We start from the raw sequence: 18,035 nt of genomic DNA on the forward strand, positions 1-18,035 counted from the left end.
GGCCTAACATCATTAATAAGGAGCTCGTTGGAAACAACAATGAAGAATATAATTATGGGAGACATTGCAAAGAATAATAGCATAGAGCAGTCAGCAAGGAGATATGAAAAGGAAAATTAGGTTTGACTAATCTACTGGAGTTCTTTTAGGATATGACTAGTAGATAAAGGAAAAACACTTTGTACTATGCCTCCTATTATTTGACAACCATTTCCTGTACTCGAGTTTGATTGCTGTAATAATAACTGAATCTTCACTCTGAATTTTTCTCTCCCTCCAAAATTTTACATCACAATAGGACTGCCACAAAAATAAAAGTTGCAACAACATCACACACTGATTCCCTGATTGGTCTTGATTGTGTGCTTAGATATCTGAACCATGGCCTTACAGACTAACTGTACAGGGGATGTTACAAAGTCAGTAGTTCCGAACTATGGCCTTTTCTATTTTTTTGAATATTTACCTGAAAATACTTTGAAATTGAAAATTACGTGCTGAGCTAACAAGAGGAATTAATTTCCAAATGAACAATATTTTCTATAGATCAGAGATAATGCACTTTGAGAACTGATAAAGTTCAACATTAATTCACTTTGGTTAAATAGCAACTGAACAAGGAGGAAGAATTGCCTTTGTACTACCGTGAGTTCCTCTGCAAAGTAGGAATTGTGTTTTACCTGTATCAAACTCTTCAGAATTATGAAAAAGAAAGCATACAACTATCTGGATTGTGTTTTTCATACTTGCAAGATCTTGTTAAGCACTTAGCAGCCGATATAGTACGTTTTAAGTTGTAGTGATAGATAATTAATAATATAAAAAATACAGCAGCAGGTAATTCTGATACAGCAGGATCTCACAAACTCTATCCAATGAAGAGGGCAGAACTGGCTTCATTTCTAATGCCTCATAGATGTAGGGCAGAACTGCTGTACCTTCTGATTCAGCATGTACCAGATCAAACATTTACTCAGCAACTTCTAAGAGAGCAAATAATTATAATAACATATTTTGGCATTTTAAAAGTATTTTTTAATCTGTTCATACCTGAACTTTTCTGTAAATGACTTTTGCTTGGAAACTACATCGTTGATTTTCAGGAATCTGCTGAAATCAGAATGGAAACAATGCAATAGTTAAATAACCACAATTGTACATTAGTTAAAACATACGTTGATATTTGCTGCATAATAAAGCTAACATTTTAAATAATCCAGTAATTACATAATACCCTCACATTGAATTATATAAATGCAAGTTGCTTTATTAAAATGTTTGGCAAATTTTTCCACTAGTGGGAGAGTCTAGGACTAGAGGTCAGCCTCAGAATTAAAGGACATTCTTTTAGGATGGAGATGAGGAAAATTTTCTTTAGTCAGAGGGTGGTGAATCTGCGGAATTCTTTGCCATATAAGGCTGTGGAGGCCAAGTCAGTGGATATTTTTAAGGCATTAGAGGTTATGGGGAGAGGGCAGGAGAATGGGATTAGGAGGGAGAGATAGAGCAACCATGATTGAATGGTGGATTAGAATGGGCAGAATGGTCCAATACTACTCCTATCAGTTATGGCTTTATGACCCAATATTCAGTCAATTATAAATTAAACAGCACCAGAAATTAGAAACAGATATTGGGACATGCAGTTAACATATGTTCAAAAGAACCATGAAAGTTTTGTGCACTGTTCATTAAACTTTAATGACTCATCAGATGACAAACTTCTAAGAGCTGATAAATGTCTCAGCACTGAGTTCTAATTTGGGGGAATTAATAACACTTTCTGAAGCTAGCATGGACTACTTTAAACCAGTCTGTTCCTCTGAATACGTAGATGCACTCTACTTCAAGAACACGTTAGAATGAGTACAGCAGCAAACACAACCTGGTCAAATGGTATGGATAGCGTAGAAGAAGGCGAGTATTAACATTTCCATTGCTGTATTGGACAATTGCTGTGAGAAGGGCAATAAAGGGCAGGATGTGATTTATCTCTTGGGACCTTCTTCTTGGGTATGGCATGCACAGCCTAAAGTTGGAGATCAAGGGTTGACATCCAGGCCAAGAAAAGCACCAGTAACTGGGTGGATGGCTTTGATGCCTCAGTGAGCAGTCATTCGCGTTGTATGGGATGGCCTGGTCTGGATGTCCGCAGTCTCAAGCAGGGCTGTCTGTCACCCCCCCCCCACATATGCAGGTGATGGGCTGTTCTTGAATGGAGGGTGCAGATTCTGTTCAGGGTTAGCCATTGCTTGCGATGGAGATCAAAACCCGGTGGTTTCACTGTGGGGTCTGTGATCACCTCTCCGTTGTTGGTGTTGGGATTTAACGGAATTTAACTGGGATTTAACGGAAGACCAGAAGGGTTTGCGGGACTTCAGGCGCATGTTGGGCAGATTGTTCAAGTCAGCATGGATGGGAAGGTCAGGGTTAGCCTCGATAGTGCACCAATCTTTCAACATCCTCTCCCTTCTGCGTATGCGGGGAGGGGCGATATGGGAGAGGACAAGGAGCTACTGCAAAGGTGTTGACAAGCGTCCCTGCGATGACCCACATTGCAGAGTTAAGGACAGTGTCAACTTGTTTGGTGTGGCAGCTATTAGCCTAAGCTGTTGAGCAAAACTCGGCTATTGAGTAGACTAGGGCTAAGCTTGCGGTATGGAGGGTGTGTTCATTGGATCCCCAGCTGTTGCCTGCAGGTTTCCTGATGATGTTGACCCTTGCTTTCAGTTTATCAGCCACCCTCTTCATATCTTGGGACCTGATTAAGTGGGGGAAGGTGGGTCAGGGGGCCAATACCAAGAACTAAAAACCAAGGAGGGCTGCTCAAAGGGCTTTCTCACGGTGCGACCTGAAACAAGACTTAACAAGACTTAACATCGTGGGAACCTCCTGCGATAACAGTACGGCATTCGTGGACCACCGAGGACCTCCGTGGCGCTGACGGCAGGTAGTCGTGTAACTTGTTAAAGTCGGGAGAAAATTCAAACATTTTTGAATTTCTCCAAGAGTGACTTGAGCAGCGTTGCAACATTGTATGAACGCAGATGCCAGTGCGATATCCGTGCGATATCCGTAATAACTCTTGCCGGTACCGTGGCAACTCCTGCGAACAGTAATATGGGTTGAGCACAACACCGGCTGAAAGGAGGCCATCGAGAAGCCTTTGAAAAATTTTTGGCATTGGCTTTTTTAAATGTTTTATGTCATTTATGTTTTTATGTGTCTTGAGTTCTATGTGCAAATCCTTTTCAGTTCCAGGTATCAGAGCGTTGGAAGCAGGATGCCAGAGGCCACTCAGCCACTCTAGTCTGCCCCCACCCCACCCACACACACTTACCGGGCGCAGGTGGGCATTGGGGAGTCTGAAGACGTCTGCCATGGTGCAAGCCACCTGGAACTTGGTCATCTGCTCATTGCCAGGCCAGTGGAAAACCCCACTGACCGAGGAGTCCAGTAGGGAGGTATTCCGCATCAGCAGAGGGACCGCACAGTAAAGCAAAGCAAGATTCCAGCTGTGATAGTTTACAGTCAACTGTTCTCCCTCTACCCCCCCATCTCTCCCCCTCGCTCACTTCCCCACTCCCACCCACCTCCCCTCCTTCTCTCCCGGGTGGGGGAGAGGGAGGGGATCGGGGGTTGGGGCTCTACACCCACAGGTGGTGCTCGGACAGCTGCTGACCCATCAAGCCACGTGGATGGGGATTCAGTGATGGGGGGAGGGGGGGGGGAGAGTGATGGGATGGGGAGGGGAGGTGAGTGACAGGGGGGGGGGGGGGGGTGTGAGCGCTGGAGAGGGAGGGGAGGGGGGGCACTGACCTGTAGCCATCGCTCGGACAGCTGCCGGCACACCAGGGCCACATCGGCCACGTGGGTGGGGTAACGTTGCTGCCAGTGGTCTACACTGGCCATCCGCTCGCACCCCTGCACTGGCCCGGAGAGGATGGTCACCGCACTCTCGCCCCTTCATAAACCTAGCCTTGTGATGCTGCTGCGAGCAAGATTTGCATTGTACCTATAGAGCTCTTAAAGATAGCAGAGTCGAGGGGTACGTGGAGAAGGCAGGAACGGGGTACTGATTTTGGATGTTCAGCCATGATCACAGTGATTGGCTGTGCTGGCTCGAAGGGCAGGATAGCCTACTCCTGCACCTATTGTCTCCCCTTCACATTCTCAGTCTTGATGCAGATTCTCATCCCGAAATATCAACCATACCTTTCCCCTCACATACGCTGATCAACCCGTTGAAGTTTCAGAAGTTTGGTTTCTTTGTGCTCCAAGTTCTAGCTCCTTGTTTGTGCTGATTAAGTTTCATGTATACAATTCATCTATTGTTAAGGTTTGGGGTTTGAGTAATTTAAGATGAATTGTTAGTTGCTATCATGATAATGATGGAGGAACTACACACTTAACGTAAGAATGTGTTATAAATTAGGTATGCACAGTGCAATTAAACACTATTATTCTGCAATTTGATAACAAAATTCACACTTTAAAAGGAAAAGAAAAAGAACACTGATTTTGGCAGAATTCCCATTCAGTCAACAACATCACCATTAGAGGAGATTCAGCAAAGATTTTTTTTGGGACAAACTTAATTAGATTCGCAATCTTTTGTTCAGGATATGGTGAAGAATCGGTTGATGATTCATGTAAATTACCTTATCTTTTTGAGTTTACAGTTATTGCGGCTAGGTTTATGAAGGGGCGAGAGTGCGGTGACCATCCTCTTCGGGCCAGTGCAGGGGTGCGAGCGGATGGCCAGCGTAGACCACTGGCAGCAACGTTACCCCACCCATGTGGCCGATGTGGCCCTGGTGTGCCGGCAGCTGTCCGAGCGATGGCTACAGGTCAGTGCCCCCCCTCCCCTCCCTCTCCAACGCTCACACACCCCCCCCCCACTCACCTCCCCTCCCCATACCATCACTCCCCCCCCCCCCCGTCACTCACCTCCCCTCCCCATACCATCACTCACCCCCCCCCCCCCCCATCACACTACCATCATCCCCAATCACCATCCCCATCCACGTGCCTTGATGTGTCAGCAGCTGTCCGAGCACCACCTGTGGGTGTAGAGCCCCCACCCCCGATCCCCTCCCTCTCCCCCACCCCGGGAGAGAGGGAGGGGAGGTGGGTGGGAGTGGGGGAAGTGAGCGAGGGGGAGAGAGGGGGGGGGTAGAGGGAGAGAACAGTTGACTGTAAACTATCACAGCTGGAATCTTGCTTTGCTTTACTGTGCGGTCCCTCTGCTGATGCGGAATACCTCCCTACTGGACTCCTCGGTCAGTGGGGTTTTCCACTGGTCTGGCAATGAGCAGATGACCAAGTTCCAGGTGGCTTGCACCATGGCAGACGTCTTCAGACTCCCCAATGCCCACCTGCGCCCGGTAAGTGTGTGTGCTAGAGTGGCTGAGTGGCCTCTGGCATCCTGCTTCCAACGCTCTGATACCTGGAACTGAAAAGGATTTGCACATAGAACTCAAGACACATAAAAACAGTTAAAAAAGCCAATGCCAAAAATTTTTCAAAGGCTTCTCGATGGCCTCCTTTCAGCCGGTGTTGTGCTCAACCCATATTACCGTTCGCAGGAGTTGCCACGGTACCGGCAAGAGTCATTACGGATATCGCACGGATATCGCACTGGCATCTGCGTTCATACAATGTTGCAACGCTGCTCAAGTCACTCTTGGAGAAATTCAAAAATGTTTGAATTTTCTCCCGACCTTAACAAGTTACACGACTACCTGCCGTCAGCGCCACGGAGGTCCTCGGTGGTCCACGAATGCCGTACTGTTATCGCAGGAGGTTCCCACGATGTTAAGTCTTGTTAAGTCTTGCTTCAGGTCGCACCGTGAGAAAGAGCCATCAAAGTTCAGTGATCTCTCAGCTGATTAGCAGCATTTTTTTCCCCCTTGTTGTAACTTTCGTTTTCCTCTTTCAGCATTCAAGCTTCCTTGACTGAAACAGAAAGAGAAATAAACAGGCCATAATGCCTCTAACAATTCATTTACAACATAGCAAGGTGTTTTAAAACTAATTAAGTTCCACTTTGCATATCTGCAACAATTACTTGAGCATCACTCTTTGAATGTAGGGAAAGTAATCTTTTCACACTTTTCTTTATAAATCTACTCTTTCTCCGTGTAGGTGCAACACAATATTCTGCACTCTGTTTATTTTCTCATGTGCACTATCTGTTGGACTCATGTCCAATATGATTTGCCTGGATAGTACGCAAAACTAAGCTTTTCACCGTATGTCGGTAAACTCGGCAATAATAAACCAATACCAATATCAAAGGGGCAGTCTACAGCCAACTTCTGTCAACAAAAATGTGAGAAATACCAGATGACCTATTTTCAAAAAGAAACTGATGGATAAATATTAGTAAGCACACCAGGTATAACTCTGCTGGACTTCTTTGAAATTGTGCCACAGGATGTTTCCACCCTGATGAGAGAACAGATATGGTCTTGGTTTAAAGGTGACACTTCAACAGTACAGCACTGCATCAGTACTAAACCAAACTGTCAGCCAAGTACAAGGTACACAAAATTGCTGGAGAAACTCAGCGGGTGCAGCAGCATCTATGGAGCGAAGGAAATAGGCAACGTTTCGGGCCGAAACCCTTCTTCAGACTGATGTCAGCCAAGTACTTTGTGTAAACTGAACCCAGAATCACTGAGGCAAAAATGCTTTACACCAGACAGGAAAAAAGATCATGGGAAACAGCTCATAAAGATTAGTGGCTGACGATGCAATAACATTCTGGGGCTTTTCGTGTGGAACTAAGTCCCAGTTAAATTTTTTATAAGGGGCTGGATTTTTAATCTAGGTGATTATTCATGGCATGGTAAGAAATGTGCTATTTCATCAATTTTGGTTAAAACAACAAACTTTTTATTAGAATCAGCAACATAAAGTAAAGCACTGAGACTGAATCAACCACAACACAATAAGTATTTTGTTAAATGTATTATCAGGAGCAGGCTATGAATCAGGCTCTACATAAAACTTGAAATACTTGAAATATGAAATACTTGAAATATGTTGACAGAACATCCATTTACCTGAAGGATATATTTTAAATCGTGTATTGCTGCAGGTCGATAAAGGTCAGATGTAGTTTCATTCTGAAGCACCTCCACTCCACCCTCCCCTGGGAGAGGGGCAAGAACATAGCAAAAACTTGGAACTGGCATAATTTCGTCAGATGCCAACTTTATATGCTAGGATACAAAAAAAATGTACATACCTTTCAATCGACATTACAAATGACAACTCAATCATCCTGCAGCATTTTCTATATGAGTGTTATGACAAGGGCCATCACCACATGGTGAATGCTGTCCTGCCCACAGCACCACAACTCAGTAATATTTTATTTACAAAGAAGTTTGTGCAATGTTTCTTAACTTTGATTTCCAGCACAAAGTTAAATGATGACTCAGACAAATAAAGTTTCAAAAAACAAATTTGTCTGTCCAATACATCGATAGAGTAATAATGTACAATGCTGAGTTATAATTTTATTATTACTGCTTGTCAAAGGAGCCAAAACAACAAAAATATAGCCATGTCACATTTATACAGTTGTAGGTATCAAAACAGAAAAAAATAGGCACAAGGACAAGATTTTGTTGCAAGTATGCAAGTTGCCCATACTTATTGAATTTAATTAAAAAATACTGATATATTGAACAATAGTCCCAGTGGGGACCTGTGGTGAAAAGGTAGTTGGATTCTTTGGTATGTCCAAAATCAAATTCCACTATAAAATGAGGGGAAATATTCTCTGACCCAGCCAGGAATGACAAAGATTGAACATTTTTGATTGTTTATGAGACATTCAAAAACAAGTCACTGGAAATGTTTACATTTTGTTTTTAAATTTTACCAAATCCTAAAACATGTTGAAACACTTACTTTCAATCACTCCAAAATGATAAAAACACAAACTCACAGTGCCTTGGAGCCAGATCCAGTATTCAAATAATAGAACCATGAATTCCATCTCCTCTAACCAGTATAAAATCTTTGAAAAATGTTCTCACAGAAAGTGGCAAGGAAATACTACAATCCTTTCCACCATTGGCGGAATGTCCCAATGCTGAACGACAAACCATGAATAGTTTCTCAGGTGTTTTGGTTTTACTTGCATACAATTTCCAAAGTTGGTGTCAGCTGTAGGTTACGAACACACAACTTATGGTAATTCCTATATATGAATGGGTTCCCATAATATTTAGTTTAGGATCTTGGAATGTGGGAGGAAACCGGAGCATCCAGAAAAAAATCTACGCTGTCACAGAGAGAACTCCATACAGACAGCACAATATTATTAAATTTAAATGTGTGACAGTTATATACAACAGAACTTGTTTCAAGTCTTTGTTCAATTTTAAGAATGATTCTTCCTCATCCTTTTCATGTTCTTTTGGCACATTCATTTCAACACTGTGGAGATATAGTTGCCATTTCAAGTGATTTTTACGTATTTTCCAAATTATGGATAACATTGCCTTATGGACATCGGTAAAACAGGACCAGTTGATACCCAAAAACTCCATGTATATATGGAAACAATGATGTCAGGATCGAACAAGTGTCTCTGATGCTGTGAGGCAACAGCTCTACCAGCTGTGCCACTATGCTCATATTGGTGAAACCAAATGTCGGCACGGTAACCGCTTTGCTGACCATTTGAGCTCGGTCTGCCAGGGCCTGCCAGATCTTCCAGATACCAGCCAATTTAATTCCCCTTTCCATATCAAACATTCCGCCTTTGGCCTCCTCTGTTGCCAGAGTGAGGCCACATGCAAACTGGAACAACATTTTGTATTCTGCTTTGGTAGCTTACAATCCAATGATAGAAACATAGAAACATAGAAAATAGGTGCAGGAGGAGGCCAGTCGGCCCTTCGAGCCAGCACCACCATTCAATGTGATCATGGCTGATCGTCCCCAATCAATAACCCGTGCCTGCCTTCTCCCCATATCCCTCGATTCCACTAGCCCCTAGAACTCTATCTAACTCTCTCTAAAATCCATCCAGTGATTTGGCCTCCACTGCCCTCTGTGGCAGGGAATTCCACAAATTCACAACTCTCTGGGTGAAAACGTTTTTTCTCAACTCAGTCTTAAATGGCCTCCCCTTTATTCTAAGACTGTGGCCATTGGTTCTGGACTCGCCCAACATTGGGAACATTTTTCCTGCATCTAGCTTGTCCAGTCCTTTTATAATTTTATAGGTTTCTATAAGATATCCCCTCATCCTTCTAAACTCCAGTGAATACATGCCTAGTCTTTTCAATCTTTACTCATATGACAGTCCTGCCATCCCAGGGATCAATCTCGTGAACCTACGCTGCACTGCCTCAATCACAAGAGTGTCCTTCCTCAAATTAGGAGACCAAAACTGTACGCAATACTCCAGATGTGGTCTTACCAGGGCCCTATACAGCTGCAGCAGAACCTCTCTACTCCTATACTGAAATCCTCTTGTAATGAAGGCCAACGTTCCATTAACTTTCTTCACTGCCTGCTCTACCTGCACGCCAACTTTCAGTGACCAGTGTACAAGGACACCCAGGTCTCGCTGTAGCTCCCCCTTACCTAACCTAGCCCCATTGAGATAATAATCTGCCCCCTTGTTTTTGCCACCAAAGTGGATAACCTCACATATATCTACATTATACTGCATCTGCCACGCATCTGCCCACTCACTCAACCTGTCCAGGTCACCCTATAACCTCCAAACATCCTCTTCACAGCTCACACTGCCACCCAGCTTTGTGTCATTCGCAAACTTGCTAGTGTTGCTCCTAATTCCCTCTTCCAAATGATTAATATATATGGTAAACAGTTGCGGCCCCAACATCGAGCCTTGCGGCACACCACTCGCCACTGCCTGCCATTCTGAAAAGGATCCGTTCACTCCTACTCTTTGCTTTTGGTCTGCCAACCATTTTTCTATCCACGTCAACACCCTACCCCCAATACCATGTGCTCTAATTTTAGTCACCAGTCTCCCTTGCGGGACCTTATCAAAGGCTTTCTGAAAGTCTAGATACACTACATCCACTGGCTCCCCTTCATCCATTTTACTTGTCACATCCTCAAAAAATTCCAGAAGATTAGTCAAGCATGATTTCCCTTTCATAAATCCATGCTGACTTGGACTAATCCTTTTACTGCTATCCAAATGCCCCATTATGACCTCTTTAATAAATGACTCCAGCATCTTTCCCACCACCGAAGTCAGGCTAACTGGTCTGTAATTCCCCGTTTTCCCTCTCACTCCTTTCTTGAAAAGTGGGATAACATTAGCTATCCTCCAATCCACAGGAACTGATCCTGAATCTATTGAACATTGGAAAATGATCACCAATGCGTGCACTATTTCTAGAGCCACCTCCCTGAGGACCCTGGGATGCAGACCATCAGGTCCAGGGGATTTATCATCCTTCAGTCCCATTAGCCTACCCAATATTATTTCTCGCCTATTGAAAATTTCTTTCAGTTCCTCTACCCCCTTAGATCCTCTGTCCTCCAGTACATCTGGGAGATTGGTTGTGTCTTCGTTAGTGAAGACAGATCCGAAGCCATTTCCATGTTCCCCATAATAATTTCACCCGTTTCTGCCTCCAAGGGACCCACGTTTGACTTTGCTACTCTTTTTCCCTTAACATATCTAAAGAAGCTTTTACTGTCCTTCTTTATATTCCTGGCCAGCTTCCCTTCATAATTCATCTTTTCAGCCCGTATTGGCCGTTTTGTTTCCTTCTGTTGTGCTATGAAAGTTTTCCAATCCTCTGGCTTCCGGGTACTCTTTGCTGTGTTATACATCTTTTCTTTTAGTTTTATTCTATCCCTAACTTCTCTTGTCAGCCACGGTTGCCTCCTACTCTCCTTAGAATCTTTCTTCCTTTTTGGAATGAAATTATCCTGTGTCTTCCGGATTATGCCCAGAAATCCTGCCATTGCTGTTCCTCCGTCATTCCTGCTAGTATTCCTTTCCAGTCTACCTTGGCCAGCTCTTCTCTCATGCCTTCATAATCCCTTTGTTCAGATGAGATCATTGATTTTCAGATAACCCTAAACCCACCACTAGACACACACTTTCCATTCTATTCCACCTACTCCATTGCCCAGTTCATTTCCCCTCCTCCATTCACTTATCTTCCACCCTTACATATTCCAAGTTCCCTGCTTTCCTCACCTCCACCTCTTCCCCTTCCACCCACTATCCTTCCTTCTGGTTCTACATTTCACTCCCCATTTTCTTCTTTATCAAATTCACATCTACACCCTTTTGCTTCGATCCTTGGTTATTATCTGCATCCATCTGCCAATCACCCTTCCTCATCCAAATCCACCTATCACTTGCCAGTTCCTGCCCCACTATCACTCCATCACCTCATCTCTCTTTGCCAGCCTTCTCACCTGCACTCCATCGGGCAGCAGCAGGGTCCTGACCCAAAACATCGTCTGCCCATTTCCCTCCACAGATGCTAATTGGCCAACTGAATTCCTACGGCAGTATGTTTTTCCTTTACAAGTTGTGCTGTTTCAAGAAAATCTGCATCTTAATTTGATACCCTCGCTCAGACCATCTCAATAGAGATTTTTGGTATTAAGCTACCCCAATGAGCCCCCAGAATGTTGAATCACATCACTTACATGACCACAACAAACCCAAAATATTTACCCAGTTTCAAGTGAAACAGTATTTGTTCAAAATCAATTTCTGCATAAAATCATTACCTCTTGGCTGTCTTGACTTTGCCCATGGACTTTTGGAAGAACCAATGGAGGCCACAGACTTTCAATCAGACTGAACAGCCCTGAAGACCTGAGAGGTAAAGTGGTAACCATATCAAAAACACACTGAAATGACGCATCTTGGCGGAGCATAAATCATGGAACAGTACAGTACAGGAGAAGCCCACTGGAGTAACCCTCAACATCTACCCTGTCATGCACCCTCAGGATTTTCTATATCTCAATAAAGCTGACCCTATTTCTTCCAAACTCCGAAGCTGTAGATGCACAGTTATTCATCCAAAGCTGAGTTTGTCACATGACAGAGCAGACTCAATGTGCTGTGAGGCCACGTCTGCTCCTATTTACATTTGAATGAATGAATAAGTTTATTGGCCAAGTATTCACATACAAAGAATTTGCCTTGGTGCTCCACCCACAAGTGACAACATGACATACAGTGACAGTTAGAAATGACACATAAAACATTAAACAGTATTAATAAAACATTATCGATTAAACATGTGAATTAAATAAAATAACCATATAACCATATAACAATTACAGCACGGAAACAGGCCATCTCGGCCCTACAAGTCCGTGCCGAACAACTTTTTTCCCTTAGTCCCACCTGGCAGCACTCATACCATAACCCTCCATTCCCTTCTCATCCATATGCCTATCCAATTTATTTTTAAATGATACCAATGAACCTGCCGACACCACTTCCACTGGAAGCTCATTCCACACCGCTACCACTCTCTGAGTAAAGAAGTTCCCCCTCATGTTACCCCTAAACTTCTGTCCCTTAATTCTGAAGTCATGTCCTCTTGTTTGAATCTTCCCTATTCTCAAAGGGAAAAGCTTGTCCACATCAACTCTGTCTACTCTGTCGAGACCCTTCTTCAGATTGATGTCAGGGGAGTGAGCGGTACAAAGATAAAATGAAGTCGGAGACAGTAAGACTAGTAGGAGAACTGGGAAGGGGGAGGGGATGGAGAGAGAGGGATAGCTTACACCCCAGCAGTATGAACTTTGACTTCTCTAACTTCAAGTAGTCCTTGTATTCCCTCTCTCTCCATCCCCTCCCCAGTTCTCCTACCAGTCTTATGCCCCTGTCCCACTTAGGCGACTACAGGCGACTAGGCTGTCGCCACCAGGTCGCTGGGGTGTCGCCTGTATGGTCTCCTCAGTTGTCCAAAGAGTCGTACCTTTTTTCTGGTCTTTTTTTACTGGATTTTGAAATGTTCAAAACTTTTCGGCTTGACACCAACGATCGTAGCCTGACGTAGGTTGTCGCCAGGAAGACGTAGGTTATCGCCGGTGCTGACATCGTTGAATTCCATTGGCGACTACCTACATCACCCTACGTCAACCCGCGACAGGAACTGGCGACTGAATCGTCTTACCTTGTCGTAGATTGTCGCAGGTGGACGTAGGTTGTCGTACGTATGGTCGTAGGTGGACGTTCTATGGGTCGCCGGTTGTCGGTAGCTTGATGCCGACTAGGGGGTAGATTGCTGTAGACATTCTCGTAGATACTGACTATGATAGTCGCTCGCAGACGCCGAAAACAATCGCCTAAGTAGGGCAGGCCCATTACTGTATCCAACTACTCCATATCTCTGTACCGCCCATTCACAGACATCAGTCTGAAGAATGGTCTCGACTGGAAATGTCACCCATTTCTTCTCTCCAGAGATGCTGCCTGTCCAGCTGAGTTACTCCAGCATTTTGTGTCTATCTTCGATTATAAAAAAAGGTCATTGGACGGTCTGCAGCTGAAAGCAATATTTTTTTCAATTTGGGAAACTAAAATGCAATTCCTGCAGAAGATTAAAGAAGTAAATAAAAGCAACCATTTCACGATAATTTGTCTGCTAGCAGGATCAGTGAAACAAATTAGCTCCGGATGAATATAACAGATATTCCGAATATAGCAGATGACTGCAACTGATTGCACAAAAGCAAAATGCTATGTAAACTGGAAATTGAAATGAAAATAGACAAAAAATACTTTGTAGGTTAGGCAAGACCTGTTGAGCAAGAAACAATACTTAATATTTCATGTGGATGACCATTCATTATAATAAAAGATCTTTGATCTCAAAGTTAACTATCTATCTCCACAAGATGCTCCCTCACACTGAGTATTTTCAGAAGTTACTTTTTTTTCTATGTACAACATAGGAGACCTGGCTTCTTGCAGAAAATGTGAACCATTTTGTTTTATGCTGGAATAGCTATTAGGGCAGAAGCTATTAAGTCTGGTCAAAGCTGGTTTTCTGATGAAAGGTTACTGGTCTGAAACTTTAACTCTATTTCTTTCTCTACTGATGCAAACCAATTAATTGCTCTTGTTCAAAAGCAAGAATCTCAAATTAAGAATAGAGGAATTGAGACATTCAATGATATTGGAGGGAATGCTGTAGTCCATACATTAAGCGCCAAAACTCCAGATTTTGTTTAAAATGGGTAAGTACTAACTCTTGCCTATTGTGGGCAAAGCTCCCTAATAGTTGCAACATCTTCATTACGTGGTATTACTTAATGCAGACAATGAACTTTAGTCTCTCTATTGCAAATCAAAAGTAAAAGATTCACAATGGCAGATATAACATCCAGTCAGCAAATATATATACATTCCAAATATTGATTGTATTCTTAATTTCTGTCACAACATCACCAAGCTTGTAAAATATGCCAAGGAAAAATAAACACAAAATAAGATCTTGGATCATGTTTGGATCAAGAGTATTAACCAATAGAAGCTTTGATGCCCTGAATGTCTACATTTGTGCCCAAACTATTGACTATCCCCAACAACTGTATATTTGCTGTCTCGTTCACCCTTCTTACCTTCCCCTTGTTGTTCTCTGTAGAATCTTCATTTCTCTCAGGTAACATGTCTTTCCCTCCCAGCAAGCATTGTTTGACTGCAGGTCCTCTTCCAGTGAGCAAAATGTCTGCTGGTGAACTTCACTAAATAAACCATACGAGTCTTGTACAAGAAGACAAAGCCTACAGGAAAACAATTGCATTAGTTCATCTAATTCCTGATATGGTCGCCGTTTCTCTGAACACCAATTCTTTGTCAAGTATAACTTTGTCACAATCAATTATTGTAAATCACTTGTCTTTAAAATGTTATTTTACCTCATGCAATTAACATTAAATTACCACTCAGATTATACTAAAATATTAATGAATCAAGTTTTGAAGAACAGGGAATAAAAATGACTTGGTTACTACTGGGCTAGATTTGTACATTATGACACAGTAGTAGAATCACACTATCAGATTCCAAATGAACAAAATTGTGAGTAACAATGTACTGTCACGTTCTTTCTACCATAGTTGGACTTGAGTCAGCAACCTTCCAGATTTTTGCTCACTGGATATAAATGTTGCTAATTAGGTTACATCACTTCAAACACAAGAGTGCATTCTTCTTACTTTATTAAACTCCAAAGTATGGGGGAGGGGGGGGGAAATAAAATTACATGACACGTCCTTTCAAAATCTCTTTTGAAAGCATTAGAACATGGAGACAAATAAGAAACTGACTTTTATTTTATTTTTAGAAAATTATAAGTTGAAAATCATCACGATTTTTTTGTTAGCTATAATCTCCATTGATTAGGACAAAGCAATTGATTTGCCATCAGTTAGGTTACTGCATTATCATAGTTATTACAAAAATACGAATTTTCATCTTTTTCAACTTTGAGGGAAATTTAAATTCAAGTAAGTTAATATATCTTTAATAAATAAAACTATATCAATAATGTTCAATCTGAAACTATTGTATTTTTTAAAATTTCTTTAGTAAAGTTCTTTTTGGAGGAATTTCTGCCATCCTTACCAGAACTGGCCTACAAGGCAATCCAACCTCACCAATGTGGCTAACTCTTAGTTGTCTTCAGAAATGGCCTAGCAAGTCTAAGATTTCTGGAACCAATTAGGGATGAACAATAAGCAGTGATTTGCCAGCAATATCCAAACAATGTTTTATTTATTTGTTTTACACAAAAGTACGGTGCTACATCAGATTTATGAGCCTGCATCTCTGTTTCCAATCAAAACGAGTAACATTTTTTGTAAGTTTGAGGCAAAGAGCTAAAGTGCAGAATTACCACGGCTGAAAACCTAATAGAGATTTGAGCTCTAGTGTTGAGAAGCATAAAGATAACATGCCAATTACAAATCTAACGACTTCATACTTAAACAATTTTTATCGTGATTCACAAGTTCACAAGTTATAGGTGTAGAATTAGGCCATTCGGTCCATCAATTCCTCTCCGCCATTCAATCGTGGTTGATCTCTGCCTCCTAATCCCATTTTCCTGCCTTTTCCCCATAACCCTTGCCACCTGTTCTAATGAAGAATTGGTTTAACTCTGCCTTAAAAATATCCACTGACTTGGCCCCCACAGCCTTCTGTGGCAATGTTCCACAAATTAACTACACTCTGATTGAAGAGGTTCCTCCTTTCTAGAAGAACACCCTTTAATTCTGAGACTATGACCTCTGGTCCTAGACTCTCCCACTAGTGGAAACATCCTTTCCACATCCACTCTAGCTATGTCTTTCATTATTCAATGCAGTCCCCCCTCAACCTTCTAAACTCCAGCAAGTAGCGGTTCAGTGTTATCAAATGCTCATCATATGCTAACCCACTCATTCCTGGAATCATTCTTGTAAACCTCCTCTGGACCCTCTCCAGAGCCAGCACATTCTTCCTCATATATGGGGCCCAAATTTGCTCACATTGATTGAGATATAAAATTGCAAGAATTGATATTTGAACATAAAAGCATGCATGAAGTCGCTTTAATGTGCAATATTTCAATTATTTGATGTGCAATATGCACTGTGCCGATGACCACAAGATATACTTCAAATCAACTTTCCGACTTCATTATTTGTTTACATGGCAAGATAACAAAACATCATCCAGGTTAGATTTTCTAAGGTTCATTCCTCAGCAGTAAGCTCCAGGTTCTAACTAATTTCTCCAAAAACACTCATCTTCACATCCCAGTGCACCTTCTGTCCATCATTTGAAATCTGTAGTCCTTAACTACTAATTTACATAGTTTCTCTCTATCTGCCCAATCCATCTAGATTTCCTATTACATTTTAAAGGAGGGTTGGAGAGAGCACAATACCATGGGATCAATAAAGACTTCCAGCACATTGATGGTGGGGACACAGTGATGATAATGCCATTGAACATCAAGGATGATGGGTTAGACTCTGTCTGGTTGGACCAGACATTGATTGGTCAATCCGTTGCACTTTAATGGCATGAATATTATTGCCACTTTTCAGTGCATACTAGAATGCTGTCTCAGTTTTGGTGTGTGCAGGCACAGGATATTACATTTGCTGAGAAGTTGTGAATGGAATTGTTTGCTTTTGATTGCATATTGCCATTTCTGACATTACGATGGAAGAAAGGTCACTCATGAAACAACTGAGGAAGGTTGTGTCTTGGATATAGCTTTGAGAAACTTCACCAGAGATATCCTGGGACAGAGATGATTGACCTCTACTGTATAACCACCTTCCTTTACTAGGATGTTTTTCCTCTGATGCTCAGGCAGTAACACTCACTTGAGAGAATACAACCTGTTGGACAAAGGCTTTCTTTTAATCAGCCAATGCCTGCTTTCATTATTTTCATACCAAAGACTTTCCAGCTGTTCATTGGCATCGGGTCTCGGCAAACAATTAATTCATTTTCTGATGCACAAATAAATAGGGATATTACTGGAGACAAATCGTAGGAACAGGATTTATTCACAATTGGATAAGCATGACATTAATAGGAATTGTCAGAAATGCTTTGTGTGGGGCAAGTCCTTTTTGAGGAGGTGACAAAGAGGATTGATGATGGTCGGGGCAGTGGATGTTGTCTATATGGACCGTAGTAAAGCATTTGACAATGTCCTTCATGGTATGTTGGTCAGAAACTTAATTAACATGGGATTCTTGGTGAGTTGTCAAATTAAATACAAAACTAGCTCGGTCAGAGAACATAAAGGGTGGTGGTGGAAGGGTGTTTCGCCTACTGGAATGTCTATGACTAGTAGTGATACACAAAGATCAATGGTGGGATGTCTAAAATACAAAGGATTTGTATGAAAATGTTGGTGATATGATTAGTACATTTGTAGATAACATCAAAATAGATTGAGTTGTGGTTAGTGAGAAAGGTTGTCAAAAGCATACAGCAGAATGTAGATAATTTGGAAATTTGGGCAGAG

At 42.2% G+C, this 18,035-nt stretch overlaps 1 protein-coding gene across 3 annotated transcripts in view; it reads right to left on the reverse strand.

The window, feature by feature from the left end:
• Positions 1-18,035, reverse strand: part of spidr (scaffold protein involved in DNA repair) — a 247,077-nt gene that overhangs the window by 29,268 nt on the left and 199,774 nt on the right. For 2 of the 3 annotated variants that reach the window (XM_055634117.1, XM_055634115.1), the window contains exons 11-14: positions 14,623-14,784; positions 11,767-11,854; positions 7,071-7,229; positions 1,051-1,110 (exon numbers count right to left, since the gene is read on the reverse strand). In XM_055634117.1, the coding sequence (XP_055490092.1) occupies positions 1,051-1,110; positions 7,071-7,229; positions 11,767-11,854; positions 14,623-14,784 (469 nt within the window). The remainder of the gene's footprint in view (positions 1-1,050; positions 1,111-7,070; positions 7,230-11,766; positions 11,855-14,622; positions 14,785-18,035) is intronic. The other variant, XM_055634116.1, reaches the window with a different exon arrangement.

This window comes from Leucoraja erinacea, chromosome 4 (genome assembly GCF_028641065.1).
Source record: "Leucoraja erinacea ecotype New England chromosome 4, Leri_hhj_1, whole genome shotgun sequence".
In the NCBI taxonomy this organism is placed as follows: Eukaryota; Metazoa; Chordata; class Chondrichthyes; order Rajiformes; family Rajidae; genus Leucoraja; species Leucoraja erinaceus.